Source organism: Hermetia illucens, chromosome 5 (assembly GCF_905115235.1).
Source record: "Hermetia illucens chromosome 5, iHerIll2.2.curated.20191125, whole genome shotgun sequence".
NCBI classification, from domain to species: Eukaryota; Metazoa; Arthropoda; class Insecta; order Diptera; family Stratiomyidae; genus Hermetia; species Hermetia illucens.
In genome coordinates this window covers 59,905,263-59,924,520 of record NC_051853.1, presented here as the reverse complement: position 1 = coordinate 59,924,520, position 19,258 = coordinate 59,905,263, and the positions used below count along the sequence as shown (strand labels likewise).

The window sequence follows — 19,258 nt, the reverse complement described above, 5'->3', positions numbered from 1 at the left end:
TCGTTTTCTTCAGCCGTTGTGCCTTTCACAAGCGGGATCGGCTCGTCGTGATCGGTTTCGTCATTTTATATTATCAAATGCCTGATCAGGATGTAATCACGAGACTTTCAAATCCCCATCCAGTGTGTCAAGCCACCGTTGTTTCGGCCGGCCTTTTGGTCGCTTACCATTGACTTCGATGTTTAAACCAATATTGGTGAGAATTCTCATTAGCGGGAATTACGTAACTACACCATCGACAACTCCTCTCGCAGTTTTTCCACGATCTATGCAATATCGATCGCGGATATCCTCATTTCAGATTGGATCAAAACATATCACGCCACTAGTCCAATAGAACATCTTAGTCCCCATTACTGCAAAACGCCGTTCATTGTCTTTTATAGCAGGTCAACACTCAGAAGTATAGAGATACGTCGATCACAAAGAACACCGGTTGTGGAATGCCACTTCATTCAGATTGCGTTAGGGCGTGAAACAGTTTCATTACGCAGTTCTCCATTTCCTGATAGCATTGATCCGAGATATTTAAATCGCTTAGTTCTGGGTAGGTCACCGCCGCTGACAGAACTGAGCGATTTAAATATCTCGAGTCAATGCTATCGGCCAATGGAGAACTGCGTTATGCTCCTCACATAAGGAAACACAAAACCTTTTATACCTGAAGCGTTAAGCCCCCGGTTTCCCGACTTATTTCGTTTCTTCTGCCTTAATGTTTGATTAGCTGTTCGTTGGAAATTTTCTCTATTCGTCCTTATGCTTCGCTCTAAATGTTGTTTGATGCCGGGATTCACGTCCAATGATTTTTCCTGCTGTTGTTTTGATGGAACGTTTTAGGTCATACCAGGTTTTCCCGTAGGAATAGTGTGACGCGTCTCTACCAGAATTAATCCCAGCAATAACAGCACCATCGCCTTTTCATTTACTATTTGGGCAGTTCTCCACCTTCAACTGTTCACAAAGTTAACCCCTCTCAGTATTCGCCCTGTTGATGGTTTTAACGGAATTTTTGAAGCAATTGTGCCAGCATTCACAAAATTTGTATTTCTCTTCCTTTCGAAGTGGAAAACTATTCCCAATTTGAGTTTTAGCCCAAATCCTTTGTGGGACATCCCAGCAGTCCCAATAAGAACTCACTATATCCGCCGCTCACAGAGCATGCCAACACCAACTGCCGGTTCAACCCCCGGAACGCGGAGCAGCTGCTCTTACACTTCCCAACCGAATTCCAAGTCAACTCTCCGCCGTGAATCGCCGCCGCGCTACCGCTGTCGCCTTCAAGTGGGAAAGAGCCGTTTTTCCGTTTACTCGGCCTTTTACCACCTTTTCCATGTCGTCATGACGTAACTGTAAATGCTTGGTCTGTATACGGAAATTAAGAGGTCGCGACACGCGAAAAAGAGAACGCAGACGCTCAAAAGCACGCAATGAGGAAGTAAACAAAACATTTTCGAACGCCATCTGCTTTAGAAAATTCTCACTACAAGAAAAATTCGGATAATTCGAAAAACTTTTGCGGCGAAAATTCTTTTCATATTTCGCCTTTCGCCGCGCGCATTTCGAAGGGTAAATAAACACATCACCCACACCATCGCAACGCCGCAACGCACACATGCGCCTGACCTTAACCTGACACAACGCGGGATAACCCTATGCCGTGCGAGAGAAGGAGACAGCGCCCAATTGGAGTTGATACATGCGCAATCCAGGCCGAATGCAACACGTTTCTCGCGTACGTACACGACCTGTGCACGCGGCGGCAATCAACAAAGCCTGCGGTGGTGTTCGTGAAATTAACAAAGTGTTAGTGACTATGCTTACCCTTTGCAATTTCGGGGCTTGCTCGCTACAAAGACCGCCGCCGGAGCGATGGAGGAGCACTTTCTGGATCGGAAAAGCGCGTCTTCACACACGGACCGGATTGCGGAAAAGTCCGGAAAGGCGACACGGCTCTCGGGCCACAACACCACTTGGGAAAATCTCTCGCGGAGGCAGCCGAAACGGTCGCAACGCAGACGCACGAGACGCGAGGGCCTGGCCTTTGTTTCGGAAATTTACGGCAGCGGCACAAAAATGTCCCCGGAATGCGAAGAATGGCACACTAAAATATTTCCAGAATGCAGAGAACGCCGTCGCGCAACACGAAACCGCGGCGAATTGGAGTCTAGAAAAGGTGAATGGGAGGGTGAATCATCGCGTAGGGGAGTGTTCGTGAGCGGCTGGCGGTCATGTGTCGATGTGGCCATCTCGCTCTGACGCTCGCCAGTGTTTACGGCTGGCTCTCTTGCTCCAATGCAGTGCATGGTCGTCAGCGGATGCGGATGTGTGTGTGGAAGATTGGGTTTCCACACGACGTGAAACGAGTCTCAATCGTAGAAAAGCTGCCAAACCTGTTTTGTCACTTGATGGGACTCAGAATCGAATGTTGCTTGCGATTGGGAGTTGTTGCTCCGCGATATCGGGCGGGTGTTGCCGACCCTGGGGTGAAACTAATTCGCAGGCTCTTGGTTTCTTCTATTCTTTTTAGTAAGTTTAATTTGTTTGTATGCAGAACATTTAATTAAAACGTTGATTTATATATGCAGTTAACAGTTGGATTAACGGCCAGTGGAGACGAAATTAAATCCGCGACCGAACCAAGAAAACGTCGACTTAATGTTAGTGTTGAGATAGATGCATATCCAGATTTATGATAATATACAGAAGGCAAAATTGGCGCGATCTGTGTTGTAATCGAGCTCGAAGCTACCGTACCAGAATATACTAAGTCTCTGACGCCTTCGTATTCATTCCACCGATGCAGATAAGCGGAGTTGAATGGTCCGTCAGACATTTGGTTTTTGGCATAGATCTATAATTCGGTCCTTACCTGCTTTTTCAGATTCCATTTAACTAAAGTCTATAACTCGATAAGAGAGCAAGCAGATGTCGTTGGACGTTAAACTCTCCACTAAATTACTCAGGAACGAAGCTCATTGCCCCTGAGTGTGTGCGAAGCAATAGGTGAGGCAAATTGTAATTTCCCAAGTTCTATTAACAATTTCCCAAATGATCCATAATTTTATTCCTGAGATACAACTCTTATCTTACTTTTCACACTAACACGGAATATCAAATTGCATAAACCGTGATATTGCGTATATCCCAAAAGGAATAAATAAAACAATCCTCAACACTTAGATCAGATCAGGTGAATGTAAGGATCTGGTACTGCGACCAGCTAACTCATAAGATCAAATTAGATCCAGTAAATCAATGGATCATATTCAGAATTAATAGATCAGATCCTTATTTAGCTAACAGCTAAGGAATTTATCGTGCGAAAGATTATATAAGCGACTATAGTTATAAGCCAAGTCATGAATAAAATGAAGTAATTAATAGTTGTAAAGCAAAGATAATTGTAATTGAAAGACATAATAGTGTATTAATAACTAAATATTGAAAAAGTTCAAATCGGAAGTTTTCAATCAAAAGGTTTCGTAGAAAAAAGACCTTAACATATTTTTTCCAGTTTAGCAGTCCTGAAAAAGTTGTAGTTGCACTAGACTGTCGTAATGAAAGGCCGCAGTCCAGATCTTGCAGGTGGCAGAGCTTTGTATCGTGGTTCGATATCGGATAAACGAAACCTACAATAGGAGCTTTTGCCAAAAATCGCTATTGCTAAACTATAAGTATTTTCAATTTCAATCTGAATTAAGACGCTCTTCCACCGTCAAAAGTAGATTTCACCCTTATTTTTGGGAATTAATAACAAAGCAACTACTGAAGATAATCTAATGAATTTTTTTATTTAATTTGTACATGTTTCGACTTCCCCATCGTTTTTCTTACTAGTGTTGGGCATGGGCACGGGATACCGAATATTAGCGCCTTAGTGGTCTGATCATATTTAATATCATCATTAGGTCTAGGCCTGCCTTAATAAGTAACTCCAGACATACCGGTTTTAGGCCGAGATCCACCAATTCCAATTTCCTAAAACTATCTGACGTCCTGGCATACGCCATCGCTCCATCTCAGGCAGGGTTTATCTCGTCTTCTTTTTCTACCATAGATATTGCCCTTATAGACTTTCCGGGCTGGATCATCCTCATCCATACAGATTAGGTGATCCCCCCATCGCAACCTGTTGAGCCTCGTCAACGGTCTCAAAGTTGTAGTCTCCTATCTTTATTCTTCTCGTTTGACCAGTGCAATTTGATGTTGCTGGTTGGTTGGTTTTTGCTGCTAACGTTGCTACCATATATTTAGTCTTGCCTTCATTGATGTGCAGCGCAAGATATCACGCTGCCTGCTCGATATGGATGAAGGCAGTTTGTACGTCTCTGTTCGTTCTTCTCATGATGTCAATATCGTCAGCATAGGCCAGTAGTTAAGTAGATTAAAGCGGATGGTGCCTCTCGCATTAACATCTGCATTACGGATCTCTTATTCCAGGGCCAGATTAAAGAGAATGCAAGATAGGGCATTCCCTTTTCTTAGACCGGTGTTGATGTCGAATGGTCTCGATTGCTTCACTGTTTAATACCTCCCTTTTTATGTATGCGACAGATAATGCGCCGTTACCAGTCGTCAGGCATTGATTTGCTTGAACATCAGTTGATAAATCGCTTGGTGTAATTGATCACCTCCATATTTAACCAATTCGATTGTAATTCCATTGGCTCCTGGCGGCTTATGGTTTTTAAGCCGATGAATTGCACGGACTGTTTCTATACTTGGTGGCAGTATTTGTCCGTCGTGTTCAGTTGGCTGGATCTCCAACTCGCCGATATGCTGTTTGTTGAGCAGTTCATAAAAATACTCAATCTATCGCTCCAATATGCCCATTCTATCGGAAATCAGATTTCCCTCTTTGTCTCGGCAGGATGAGCATCGAGGTGTATAAAGCTTCATCCCACTAACTTGTTGGTAAAACTTCCGCACCTGGTGCAGATGCTCTCTGTACTTTTCGAGTTCACAGACCTGTTGGTTCTCCCAGGCTCCCATTTTCGGGCTGTAAAGTCGCTACTCCGCTCGCCGGATTTCGTTGCAATTCTTCTTGCGTGCTCGCGTCCTTTGAGAATGCGACATTACTCGGTATGCATTCTTTCGTTTCGTTACTTATATTCATCGTCGAACCAGCCGTTGCGACTGAAGCCAAGTACGTTTGCGGCCGTATCAATGATAACGTTCTTCAGGTGAATGTGAAGATCATTTATTGATGCTTCATCTCCAGGATCTCTGTTGACTGCGGTTATTGCGGCATCCATTTCCCCCTTATAGGTGTTACGGATGTTGTGGATGGCTTCAGTATTCACTCTCACCTAATTATCAGAGGGGATTCTGGGTGGTATTGTTATTCGGAGCACTATGCCAACGAGATAGTGATCCGAGTCTATATTGGCCACCCCTATATGTTCTGACATTCATCAAGCCTGAGAGGTGGCGGCATTCAATCAGCACGTGGTCAATTTGGTTGAAAGTGATTCCATCTGGAGAGGCCTATGTATGCTTGTCGACCGCTTTCCGCGGAAACCAGGTACTTCCAACAACCATTTCGTGTGACACTGCTAATTGAATAATCCGCAGTCCGTTATCATTAGTATCCTTGTGTCAGCTATGGGAACCAACGTGTTGCATGAATACGGGCTCCGTCCCTACTTTGATGTTAAAATCCCCAGGTATGATTTTGAATTAATACCTAGGCCACGTTTCGATCGTCCATTCTACTGTCTCGTAAAAGGTATCCTTCTCCGATTCTGCAGTTTTCTCTGTAGGGGCGTGACCGTTAATGAGGTTTATATTTCTAAATTTGCATCGCAAGCGCAGAGTGCATAGCCGTTCGCTTATGTTTTCAAAGCCGATAACAGCAGGTTTCATTTTTTGGCTGACTAGGAAACTTACTCCGAACACATGGTTTACTGGATGGCCGCTATAATATATAGTGTAGTAACTCTTCTCCATGAAATCGGTCGCTGTCCAGCGCATCTCTTTCAACGTTATTACATCAGCTTTATATTGGGACAGGGTATTGGTTAGCTGCTGAGCAGCATCCGGTCTATACAGGGAGCTCACGTTCCATGAGAAAATGCACAAATCGTTGTTATGTTTTAATTGCCGGGTTAGTCGTTGTAAAATCCATCCTGTCCGAGGCTGCTTCCGTGGTTTCGTAATTTCGGTTTTCCGTGTAGGGTTGTCAGCCCTACCCAACCCCCCAACCTGGAGGACCAGCGGGTACAATTTGTCTCGTGACGACGGAGGCTCGCCTTCATCATTCCCCGTCTGCAGTTTTTAATTAAGAAAGAACTCCCAGCGATCAACACGTGGAGGTGGAGATAAAATTTGGTAGTAGAGCTATTCGTGTTGGTTCAGCACGTGTTTCCCAGGTTTCATGTTCCATCGTGAGTACCAATCCACGTTTCGCCCTGGGACCTATACTACCTTTTGACCGCCACAATTGCGAATTACATGTCTATACTATTGAAGATACCTCTCTCCTAACTTCTCTACGATCGGTCTAAACTCATATTGATCGCGGATGACCTCATTTCGGATATGATCATAACGTGTTACGCCCCTGGTCAAACGTAACATCTTCTTCATCTTCATGATTGAGAAGCTCATTGCTTTTTTTTATAATAGACCAGCACTCAGAACGATAGCGGGCAACAGGATGGACGACACTGCGATAAGTTTTGGATTCGACAAGTTCTTTAATGTGTCGATCACAAAGAACATCAGTTGCGGAACGTCATTTCACCCAAATTGGGATTATGTGTGACGCAGACATTTAAACAGAGATATTTAAATTGCTCAGTTCTGTGCAGGTGGCTGTGGATGGTGATAGTGCCTGTTTCATTGGGGTCGGTGGGGAAAAATTATGTTTCAGATTCAAATTCAAGCTTAGACCGTGTTGCATAAGGCGATCATTCCACTTTTGGACAACAGGGTGCTTCCTTGAAGAACACCGACAGAGACTCGAAGCGGTTTTATATGCCCGCTGCAGTTCGAACTTTAAGGAGCGTGGTAGAGCAATTTAACCCAGCGCGCAAATTCTCCTATTTGGTTCCACGGATCTTTGAGATTCATAAAGGTTGGTAATCGCGTCAGAGAGATCAACTCTATTTTTTTCTCACGAAATCGCCACCATTTAACGCGAGACGGTCCAGTGTGTTCCTTACGCGGTTTTATCAGTGGCTTGACCCTCTAAGATGGCAATGCCGACACCCTATTGAGTCTGCAGGCTACCAAAGTAGACAAATTTATAGGCATTTTTACCGCGGTCTTGTTGTATGTGGCAGCTTTTGGTACCGCACCAACGAGTTTCTTGTGACTGCCGATCAGAACGGCAATATTTTGCCCCCTTAAGTTCCTATTGAAGCAAATCTGTCTATGGCGTATATTTCCGCCTGGAATATGCTAGGGTGTTTACCCAATGATTCCAAGTATATTTTCCTTGGATTTACTGTGAGGAATCTGTCAGTGTACCAAGTAATCAGTTGCTGGTTTCAAACTTCTTACCAAAGTGAAATCTCGTTGTCACGTTATTCGTGATTCCGCTTCCTCATTACAGGATCGTTAGTTATTGCCTTGTAGAATTCCTATTCCTAACATATGCCTGGGTAGTGAATAATTCACAGGGAGTCTGAATGCCCACAATGTTTTTGCAAGTCTAACTGCTTTTCGAAAGGGCTGCTCAAGGCTGATGATCGTTACTGCTCTTAGGATCGCATACACTTCAGCCTAAAAGATCGTTGTATATTGTTCCAAGAGAAAAGCCCCCATTCTCGTTTCTATGCGAAAGATAGATTCCTGTTCTAGAATCCTATTGACAATCTCCTTAGCATATTCTGTCAACACGACTCCACACCGAACTCAAGTGAAACTTCTTGAAAAATTTCTTGCCTAGTATCGATTATTTTTCACTATTATTCTTTACTGATCGGTAAGGTTCTATTCCGGAACATGACTTAGTTCCAGAAAACGAGTTATGAATGCGCCATGGAATCGATGTACTTTGCTTGATTCCATTCCAAATCCATGATACGGCAGTAGGTGCGGAGGATAAATTTGTTTAGTTGTTTCGTCCAAATCATACACCGCCTAGGTCGTCCGCCCTTGATGGTTGACGGCATCACTACTGAAACGTACAAAGACAAAGAGCCCTTGATGTTGTTCATTGATCCTCAACAGTGTTGGGTACTATGTTTGAGTCTCTGGGGTCCAATTACGAGCCCATATTTAACACTGTCCCTTCCTTCATCCCGGACCTCAATTTTTTTAAGGTTTACTCCCGCAGGAAGGAAGGATGGGTTTAGGAAGACGAACACAAATGAAAACGTTTTGTTTATTTACAAGGTTATTTTATGACATTCTTAGCTGACCCGGTAGGTGATGTCATTATCAATCGTGAAAACTCCTTGCCGTCTACCTTATTAACAGCTTTTTCAAGGTGGTTGTTTTGTCGCTAAAAAAATCGAATATCGCAAGCTTCTGTTTCACTTGGCAGTATCTCAACAAATGATTAGGAATGCTACCTGATTTCGAACACGCTTTCAAACTCTCAACCAGGCAGAAAGTCAGAGATAAGATAAATGATCCACAAGGAAATAAGGCAGAAAACAACACAAATGACGATAGGAACAAGGCAACAACCACTTTCGACCGGACTGATCGTCGAGTGAAAAAGTTTCCAACTGTTACAAACGCATTTATGATTGACACAACCCGAGCCAAAACCTACAGTCAAATCAGTCTAACCACCTTCCTTCTCAAAACTTTAGAGTTGTCTACCTTCTGCACAATAACCAACATGCCCAGCAACCGAGAAATAACTTTACATCAGCTGGTATTAAGAATTGAAATTGCTTTAACAACAAAATCATGGTCATTATAAACTTTATAGATGTAGCGCAGCTCTCGATATTATATCCTTTATGTCTGCTAATAACCACCACGATTTAGGAAACACTTTATGTTGCAACGCGGTCTCCGACTGAAACTGAACAAAACAGAATTTATGACGATCGACCTAAATAAAACAGACACTATCAGTGTCATTGGCAGTGACTAGCCCAGAGCTGAGCGATCTAAGTAGCTCGGATCAGTGCTATCAGCCAACGGTGAAGTGCACTAAGAAATTGCTTCACGCATCAGCGCAACTTAGATGAAAGGGCGTTCCACAAGCAGCGTTCTTTGGGTTCGATTCTTCAACGAACGTCTTAAATTAGAAGTCTACCTTATTATCGCCCGCCCTGTTGCTCCGTGGTTCTTCTCTGCTTTTGAGTGCTGGCCGACTTCCAAAGACAATAAACATAGCCTCGCGGTAATGAAGACGAAGATGTGGCACTTATCGTGAAAAAATCATAAGAGAGGCTTCTTCGACAGAATGGCCATATAATTCGTGCCTCACGAGCTAGGATTGGCCGGAAAATCAAAGTCGATTGAAGGACCGAATTAGCGATGTCTTGCTGAAATGAGCCAACCCTGCTACTGGACGAGGTTAACGGCACTTAACGCCTACATTGATAAGACTCTCTACCAAGAAATAATGAAAGACTTTCCATTTGTTTTTAATTCTTGCAATTTATTTAATTATAATATATCAAAAAATAATCTTCAATCTATTTATACCTCAACACATGAAACGGATTCAAAAAAATATTTGTATTCAAAACGAATAAAGATGCACTAAATTAGTAAAATATCCTTCCAACAATGGAATGTCGTGTGATACTTGATCTGCTTTACCGTAAAAGCAACACATTTCATTACTTTGTAGTCATAAAATATCACACTTTTTTTATCTATCTCTTTACTTTGTAAGATATTTCAGTGATAGCGAACTGAGGAGAAGTTATTTCTATTTCTTCTCCGTAAAAGCATAATGTCAATAAAAAATTAACAAAATATCCTTAGTTGTAGCAGACAGGATGCTTTAAGGAATGAAAAAAAGAGGACAGTATAACAAAATCCCTATAGTTAGGTGGGAAAAAACGTGCAGATTGAGTAGGTGTTGTTGTTGGATAACCAAAAAAGGGTTCAATTCTTCCTAAGGCAGAAAAAAGTAGTTTTAGACCTTGAAAACTATTGCAAAAGGTTGTGGCATGAATTTTGAAGGGTATTGGAGCGGACGGGTGGACTTTATCCTAGTTATTGATATAATGCGTACACACATCATTGGTTTACAACAACAACTCAAATATACCACGATGTTCTCAACGAAGACTTAAGATTAACTAATTTCCGACTACAATCGGTCTACGAGTCTAAATCGTTAACACAAGTTTTGTTTCTACAATCAGTGGCTGTTCACTGTTGTAATTTCAATTATTTTCTGATTCGTCGAGGCTGATTAAATAAACTATACAGAGAATGAACTACAAGCGACTCTCGGGAGTCGAAATCAAACGAGTTTATTACAACAAAAAATAGCAGAACATAGTGCAATTCATTATATAATTAATTCATTCATCTTAACCTGTTAACTATCTGCAACATGAGTTGCCTCCCACATATATGCATGTGAACAGTGAAAACAAAGGAAAAACTCATTTTGCCAATAATTAAACGCTTGGCGGAAGAGGTATAAGTACAACAATGATTGATTACATAAGCGAATAGGTTCTATATGGTGTCGAAATATTGTGTTATGCATAAACAATTTGATAAACTTTTGAGCCTAGCGATGGTTGAACGTCTGATGGGAACGGAAACCGTTTTTCCCAGGATCTGAGATTGGTTGCTGGACGAAGGGAACATATTTATGATATGATATGAAGTCGTGTGCAGTTGACCTCCTATTCAACCAGGCGAAAACTGATCAAACTCATTCACCTTCGTGCTCCTGTTTTATTTTTCAAAATGTGTCTATGGAATACGTTGTTTATAGTTTAGTAGACGATTTGTATTATAATCCTGTCGTTTTACGTGTGAGACAATCCACTTGAAGCTCATACGCATTGACACTTCACTGTAAACTACTGCATCATCTCAACATGTTTGTTATTTATAGTATTCACCTCTCGCCCTTCGATCGATATTTTGCTTCTTAGATTTGCTGCTATTATACTTTAAATATACATATATATGCATATATTTATATGATTCTTACTACACTTCATAATCTTAATATAAAGTTCACACTTTGCCTTCTGCGAATTTATTTCTCCTCTCATAACCGTCGATAACAATTACAATTTCACACATTCGGCTCTCCACTGTAGCAGGTGTTGTCCTCTGTCTACGTCGTTTTCTAATCTATTTATCAATTTTAAATTTGTAAAAATATACGTCAACAAGTTATTTAACTTTTAGGTGTTTCTGAATCTGATAAAGTTTAACCGAGTGTTATTTTGTTTTTTATTCATCACCTCGTTCGTTTCACAAAGAAGAAATGAATAAACTTAAAATTGTACCCAATTTGCATTTTTCGTTGTATTTTGCTCGGCCGCAGGCGGTTGTGAACTGTAAACAGAATATGAATATGCTCTCAGTCATATTTTCCTGCAATTCTTCCATTTTAGAATGAGCACAACTTACCCCGCTGATGTGAAGTCACCCCATTCGGTGCCCGTTCCTTGGGGCGGTTTATGAGCCGGGGACGCCGTGGGACTTTGTCGAACTCCAGCTGATGGTGGTGGGGCAATTTTGTTTAAACCGCCCGGTGGTGGTGGCAAAATTCCTGAACCAACTCGACTTTTCGCCGCTCGAGAATTGGCTTCACTACCGTCTTTTTTCTAACAGATATATCAGCAAATTAATACTCAAACCTACCGATCTTATTTACATCTCTTACCGTTATTTTCATATTAATTTTAATAGTTTCGCCCTCTTTGAAACCTAGATCCAATTCCTTCTTAGGCTCAACCTTTTCCTTTTCAATCTGCTCTTGATTTTTAACCCATTTGAAATGATCTTGTAATGCTACGTTCAAGTCAAATGAATCGGATCGATCACCGAAACCAAGTCCGAGAAAAGCCGAACGTCCATTGTCATCTTGAACTCTGATAACAAAATACCGTGAACTGTCGGACACCGATTCGATAGCCACGCCTGGGTATGTATCGACTGGACAGTTAGCAAATAGAGCGCCTGACACCTTATCTTCTAGTTTTAAAGCGACCGCGTTCCCTTTTGCGACCAGCCGCATACGCCCTGTCCATGTTGGCTCGCCAAGATTCCAATCGGCGGCGCTGTAAAGGAAAGAAAAATAAAATTAGGATTTTTACAAGCAGACCATTGAGCAGGGAACTGGACATGGTGTGCACAGAAGAGAAGCTAACGGAGCTAGACCTTCTAGGGCTCAAGGTGGTCAGTGATACGCAAGGAAGTGTCATGTCGGGGAAGGAGAACGTGACTCTGACATTGGAGAAGAGCTCCAAGCACTAAGGTAGCCCAAGTAAACCTCCATCATGCAAAAGCTACATTTGAAGTAATTTTGTGAAATCTAGTATTTTTCCCAATATTTTTTTAAGCAGCTTTTAATAGCTTTATGAAGTTTGGTATTGATGTGTATAATATGAAAATGTTTTGCTCTTCCTCTTACACCCTTTCCAAAAGATGATTGATTCCATAAGGACGACACATTGGCGGCATCATAACGTAAGTAAATTAGTGCGAGCAAAACAACTGACAATCAGGTGAGACTTAACAATGAAACCATCCACAACATAGCCCTCCGCAATACCTATAAGAGAGAAATTGATGCCGCAATAACCGCAGCCAACAGAGATCCTGGAGATGAAGCATCAACAAATGATCTTCACAATCACCTGAAGAACGTTATCATAAATGCGGCCACAAACATACTTGGCCCCAGGAGCAAAAAGAGTCGGAACGGCTAGTTTGACGATGAATGTAAGCTAGCAACGGAACGGAAGAATGCTGCATACCGAGTAATGCTGCATTCTCAAAGAACGCGGGCACGCGCGGAGACTTATCACGAACTCCGGCGAGCGGAGAAGCGACTTTACAGACCGAAAAACAAAGCCTGGGAGAACCAACAGATCTGTGAACTCAAAAATAACAGGGAGCAATCACACCAATCGCGCAAGTTTTACCAACAAGTCTTACACACCTCGATGTTCATCCTGTCGAGACAAAGAGGGAAATCTGATTTCCGACAGAATGGGCATATTGGATCGATGGGTTGAGTACTTTGATGAACTATTGAACAACCAAAACATCGGCGAGTTGGAGGTCCCGCCAACTGAGGACGACGGACAAAAACTGCCACCACCAAGTATAGAAGAAACAGTCCGTGCAATTCATCGGCTTAAAAATCATGAGTCGCCAGGAGCCGATGAAATTACAGCCGAATTGGTTAAATATGGAGGCGATCAATTACACCAAGTGGTTCATCTACTTGTGCTCAAGGTGTGGGACAGCGAATCAATGCATGACGACTGGCAAATAGGTATTACCTGTCTCATACATAAAAAGGGAGATATCACACAGTGCAGCAATTATAGAAGTATCACGTTGCTGAGTATCATCTATAAGATATTCTCCGCTATCTTGCTAGGCCGGATAGCCCGATACGCTCGGAACATTATTGGCCCATACCAAAGAGGCTTCACTCCAGGCAAATTAGCAACTGATCAGATTTTCTCTGTGCGGCAAGCGATGGAAAAACTGTTGGAATATGGACATCAATTGCATCATCTCTTCATCGACTTTAAGGCCGCCTATGATAGCACAGTCAGGATAAAACTGTACATGGCCATGGGAGAATTCGGTATCCCGACAAAATTGATAATGCTGACTAGGCTGACCCTGACCAATGTGCGAGGCCAGATAAAAGCAGCAGGATCACTCTCAAGACCACTCGACATCAACAACGGTCTACGGCAAGGGGATGCCCTATCATGCGTTCTCTTTAACCTGGCCCTCGAGAAAGTGAGCCGTGGTGCTGAGGTAAATACGAGGGGTACGATCCTCTTTAAGTCCACCCAACTACTGGCCTATGCTGACGACATCGACATCATGGGAAGAACAACCCGAAACGTACAAACTGCTTTCATCCAGATCGAGCAGGCGGCGCGAGATTTTGGGCTGCACATCAATGAGGGCAAGACAAAGTATAGCCAGCACCAAAAAACAACCAACCAACAACATCAAACTGCACTGGTCAAACGGGAAGAATAAAGATAGCAGAATACAACTTTGAGACCGTTGGTAATTTCGCCTATCTAGAGTCGAAAATCAAAACCGATAATAGCTACAATGATGAAATCTGCGCATCCCGCATACAATTGTTTCGGAGACCACGTGCCTCCTTCCTCAGTGCTAGTACCTAATTCCTAGTGAGCGGTACACACGCGTGCTGCACACAAATGCAGCCAACTCCTCCATTTCTGCCTCCTGAGTTTTATAAATTTTTCTCACCATAAGAGTTATAACGCATAGTGTGCAAGGGAGCAGGACATAATATTCAGGAACGGGTGAACCCTCGAGGACAAAGTCCCTGCCCCAGTTCCCTTGAGGAGGATCCACACTTCAAATACGCCACTTTCTTTTTTCCACTGCTAATCCTGTCCAATTAGCAACGATGGGTTTTGCAGAAAATCACGATTTTGTTATTTGAATGTGCGACACTCTAGTACTCCGCTGCCAATTAATTCGCGACGCGATAGATTTGGTTACAGCGCTCTTTACAGCATGCCACCGCCAGCTGAAACCTGGGAGTTTCAACGAAAGTCCGAAGGTAACTCCTTCAGCTTGGCAAGTCGAACCGGACGCGCTACTCGCACTTTCCATGGGAGTATTTATCTCCCGGAAGAAAGATTTCAGGCGAGCTATTAAAACCTTCTAGGGTACGCCTCCTAAAGTTCTTGAACGAGGTCCACATCACTTTACCGGCTTCCGGGAGTCGTCCGTCTTTACCGCCAGACTCAAGGTCTCTGAGGAGGTGACGGTGGTTTGATCCAGCTCACGGCGTCCCTGAGCAGACGCAACAGGCCAGTTAGGCTCGATCTCATGTGGAGAACTGGGTTGCTGGGGAGTCTCAGGTTCCACGGGGCTTCCAACAAACTCCTCGCGGCTGACTGTCCGTAGGCCAAGTAGGACGAGAAGTAGGGCCTGCGACCAAGAAGGATCGTCTTGAAGCATTATAGCGACCTTTAGAGCCCTGTGCCATGTTTCAAGCATCCCGGTAGGGATATGCCGGTGGCGTTTGAAACTTAGGAGTTTGCCTAACTCCGAGAAAAAAGAGAATTGAAACTACATTCCCTAGTCAGTGATAAGCTCACGATTGCTTGTACCTGTTCCGCGTCTGGTTGAATGCAAATATATTGTGGCCGAGAAATCTAACCTGCGGTTGGATGTATTTGCACTTTTCAACATTGAAAAAAAGACCGGTCTCAAGGAGATGTTGAAAAATGCACTCAATGTGCGCTATACGTTCAGACTCTGAAGAGGAGGCGACCAGAACATCACCCATCGAAACGAAAGAAAAGTTTATGTTTCGTAAAACAGAGTGGATGAATCTCTGAAATTTTTGCACCACATTGCACAGTCCAAAAGTCATCCTAGTGAACTCGAAGAGTCCGAGACATATTGTCTTTTTCGGAATATCTTCAGGAGCTACAGGGATTTGGTGGTGGGCCTTGGCTAGAACCAAGCTAGAAAAAATAAGGCTACAACGAGTGAATACGCAAAGTCATGGATAAGCGATATGGGATATCGATGCAACAATGTTTCCATTCGCCGCAACAGTTGTCTGAGGGTCTGTATATACCTTGCTCTTCAGCCTCTTTCCGCCCAACAGCGAACTTCTGTGGTGGAAGTAGACGCACCTTGGAGAAGATAGGAGAGCCGATGGTGTTGATGTAGTGCTGAATATTATACTTTACTGGCTTGGAGAGGCTACGCTCAGTAGTTACATTGCGGTATTTTTGAGGAAGTGCACAAACGCGGGGGTCGGCAACGTCTTCGAAAATTATGGATCGAGTGTTGAATGAGCAGGTAGAGATCGTCCCTGCTGACGTAAGGTTGGTTGTGGGATCAATGAGAAACCTCCAAGCTTTGCACGATGGTTGCCCATGGGGCCATTGACTGTTGTAACTACAAAGATTGGAGCAGAGCCACTGTGTCCGCAGACAACTGCTTCATTTCCATAAGCAGCAGACTGGGTCCCGGTAAAATGGGAGCTTCCATATTGTCGTAGCCACCGAAAAGAGCGGGGAATTCCAAGCGCAGAAAATTGCTGCAGCAGACGTTGAGGCTTTTTCAAGAACAGTTGAAGTTAGCAGCTCTGCAAAGTGCGACGTTCTTCGGGTCATGGTGGCGGAATAGTTGACGACGATGCTAAAACGACAATTTCGCCGGGCACGTTCTTGACATAAACTGCATCCACTGGTCCTTGGCGATTGCAATCAACGAAATCCAATTGATTTTCGAGGTTAAAATGGGCAGCGTGGCTGACTCAGCAGGTTCTACTCGACTTGCTCTTTGTCTGCTGGAGTTTGGATGCTTCCAACCGATTCGCTGATACATGCTTAGACAATTGCTCCTGAGAGAGATCACACCAGCTTCTGACTGTGACGTACCGTTGTACACCGATCTTAGTTTCTAGTTTCGTTGAACTGACGGGGTCACCACTTCAAGCACGCCATTTTCTTCTCTACACTGCTCAGTCGAAACGATTAGCAATTGGGGCTTTTGCAGAAAATCACGATTTTGTTGGGACAACTTGCGACCAGCCAGGAGGATGTGGCCACTGAGTATGAAACGTTAATAATCACCATTCTGTCGGTCAGAATGACTTCATTACGCTTTGGATTCGGTTCATGTCCCAATCTGTAAAAGACTTGCAGTATCGCCAGCAAAGTTCCCCGTCAAGCTCGGCTTGCGTGTGGCGGTAGCATCTGCTTGGAATCCTGTTAAGCTTCGTTCTATTGTGCTTTTTGTTCAGCACCTGCCACCACAAAGACGTCCGCACGTTAGGATGGGACGAACCATAATAATATAATTCACCACGAAATGAAACACCCGCCTGAGTGGCTCGCCTACCTATTGGCAGCGACAATGGAAATCGACAGATGGCTGCCAAAGACAATTCACGTGTATACCGTGCATTGCCTCCGACTTCCATTTATCGATCCCCTCCCCACTCGGAGGATTGAAAATCGATCCTACAAGTTGAGTGGAGTCATCTCACAGACAGCCGCATGCAAGGGACTCGCCTGCTCTTTGCTATAAAAATAAGCGCGCAGCGAGTCTACCTGGGGATGATGTGCCGCTACGTCAAGCACGCTCCTACCTCCGATGTCACGAGGCACTCTGGGACTGTTCCACTTCAAAAAAGGGTCTCGTGGTCAGGTCTAGGGGCGCAGCTTCGTTGCTAGATCCAACGAAACTTTTTCTCACCGGAACGGGCGCTTTGAGTGTACGCCGCTCTAGTACTTCGCTGCAGGTTAATTCGTGACGCAGTAGATTTAGCTACAGCGATCTCCACACCCTCAAGGAGGGATCAGCACTCGCTCGGGGAGCGAGATCTACTAATACCGATTCAATGCAGACTATCCGACCAGGGTTCTGAAAGAGCTGGCTCCTGATACATGCCACAACTACCACCCCATTGATGCTCAAAGATTTGTCGACGGCTCCGGAGACTCCCAGTGTATCCCGGCGTGTATGGGACATTAGCAGTTCGCTCTTCACAGAAAAACTTTCTCAAGGCTACTACCTTGGACGTAAATATAATGCCAGCTAGCGGGTCAGAGCCACTTGCTCGGGCACCTCACCTGTTAAGGATCACTGACCATCCCTGATGCGACGGAAAACATGACGAAATGGCTTAGTCCCTCAATGCTAGGCTAGAAGAAATGAAGGAACTTTTAAGTCTTGCAATCTTTCCAAATGTGCGTCTCCACCCACGACTCTGGAGTGTTTAAAAACAAAGCGGAAGGCAGAGGCAAACTTCTCATGATAGAGGCGGGCAATGATTTCTCGAGGCAGTTGAAACCAATAAGATTTCGTAATCCATCGGTGCACGTCCACATGGAGAAACCGAAGGGGATTTCGGAGGTCACATCGCGTGGAAAATCTGCCGAGGATATTGGGATAAAAAATGCCTGAACGTGGCCAGAAAACAGCGTTGTGGTCGAAGGAAATAGCGAAGGAAAACAAGACATCGCCAGCAGGAAGAATATGAGGATTGCAAGAGGACAATATCTGCAAATAAATAGGAAATCTCTCCAACTCATATGGCATGAATACCAAATTATGCCTTAACGGTAATGTTTTCCATTAATAACAAAGAATTTTATTCTCGATATAAAAATCCGTCGATCGATATTTCTAAGGTTAAAAACATCAGTTTTGAACGATATTCAAGCTGTCTCGCGATTTTTGGCAAAAACTTCTATATTAAAAGTTGACCAAAACAGGTGGGAATTCTTCCGAAGTAGATTTTCAATCTAACCCTCCTGGGGACGGATGGAAGGTTCCCTGGCGATGAGTCATATTTGCGCTAGAGCCCAGGCACTAACGTGTCATAAGATCACACACATTTCAAGCTCAAAATTTGCCTAAATGCATTAGCAAACTGCGAGCTGTCGCCACCTGCAGAGCTTACAACTCCATCGATTGCAGTTTCGCAACTTCCCGAGGAATGTCATTTGCATTTCCCCTCGTTCTGCGCTCATTTATCTTAAAATTCTAAGTCGGATGGACCCAGCAATGTGAAAGCGATAAGCAGCGTCTGGGGGCGTATCAAATCCCAGCGTCCACAGACTGCCGAGCACCACAAAAAAGACACAAATCTCCGAGCGTAATTATCAAGATGAAAAGCCAAAACGAAAAAGTAGAAAGTGCACGCCGCGGCACAAAGCCATCCCTTCCTCCGCCGAAGATCTGCTCTGCACGACACTGCACACGACGACGGCACCACAATCCCCAAAAATTACTCCGTGACAAGCTGGAAAAAGTCAGGATTTGTACATTACCGATATCCTCTGTTGCTGGCCCGTGGTGGAATTTTATAAATAAACACTTCTGGCTTCACGAGCAACACACTTTCGTATTCCGATGCCATTTGTCACGTTGGTTTTATGCAATTTTCAGTTGAATGTTTACTTCTTCGACACGAACGTCAGCAACACAACAATCCCGTCTACATACGAAAAATTCCTATTTTTCCGTGAAGAGCAGAATAAATTGTCATTGGGTCGTTTTTTCTCGCGGAATGACAACTGGAATTCTGGAATAGCTGACAGCTGGTAATTCAGCGGATTCAGGCGGTTGTGGGCAAAGGATGACATGATGGTTT

At 43.7% G+C, this 19,258-nt stretch overlaps 2 protein-coding genes and 1 long non-coding RNA gene across 3 annotated transcripts in view; 1 reads left to right on the top strand and 2 right to left on the bottom strand.

Moving 5' to 3' along the window:
- LOC119657760 (protein scalloped) overlaps nucleotides 1-2,097 on the bottom strand; it is a 323,480-nt gene extending 321,383 nt beyond the window's left edge. The window contains exon 1 of the mRNA XM_038064824.1: nucleotides 1,822-2,097. The gene's annotated coding sequence lies outside the window, so the exon portion shown is untranslated. The remainder of the gene's footprint in view (nucleotides 1-1,821) is intronic.
- A 33-nt stretch (nucleotides 2,098-2,130) lies between these two features.
- Nucleotides 2,131-3,393, top strand: LOC119657762. The gene is made up of 3 exons (XR_005250168.1): nucleotides 2,131-2,526; nucleotides 2,586-2,820; nucleotides 2,882-3,393. It is a non-coding gene; the product is annotated as an uncharacterized LOC119657762 (long non-coding RNA).
- A 6,157-nt stretch (nucleotides 3,394-9,550) lies between these two features.
- Nucleotides 9,551-19,185, bottom strand: LOC119658504 (NECAP-like protein CG9132). Its single transcript, XM_038065966.1, has 4 exons — nucleotides 18,936-19,185; nucleotides 11,783-12,179; nucleotides 11,527-11,723; nucleotides 9,551-11,451 (listed from the first exon to the last, which is right to left on the bottom strand). The coding sequence occupies exons 1-4, from the start codon at nucleotides 19,022-19,024 to the stop codon at nucleotides 11,391-11,393; spliced, it is 744 nt and encodes a 247-aa protein (XP_037921894.1). The 5' UTR covers nucleotides 19,025-19,185; the 3' UTR covers nucleotides 9,551-11,390.
- Nucleotides 19,186-19,258: the final 73 nt, after the last annotated feature.

Coding starts and splice junctions, on each gene's coding strand:
- LOC119658504 (XM_038065966.1), bottom strand. CDS start 19,024: ATGGCATCGGAATACGAAAGTGTGTTGCTCGTGAAGCCAGAAGTGTTT. Junction 12,180..18,935: donor GCCAGCAACAGAGGATATCG/GTAATGTACAAA, acceptor TTTCCTTTACAG/CGCCGCCGATTGGAATCTTG. Junction 11,724..11,782: donor AAATTAATATGAAAATAACG/GTAAGAGATGTA, acceptor TATATCTGTTAG/AAAAAAGACGGTAGTGAAGC.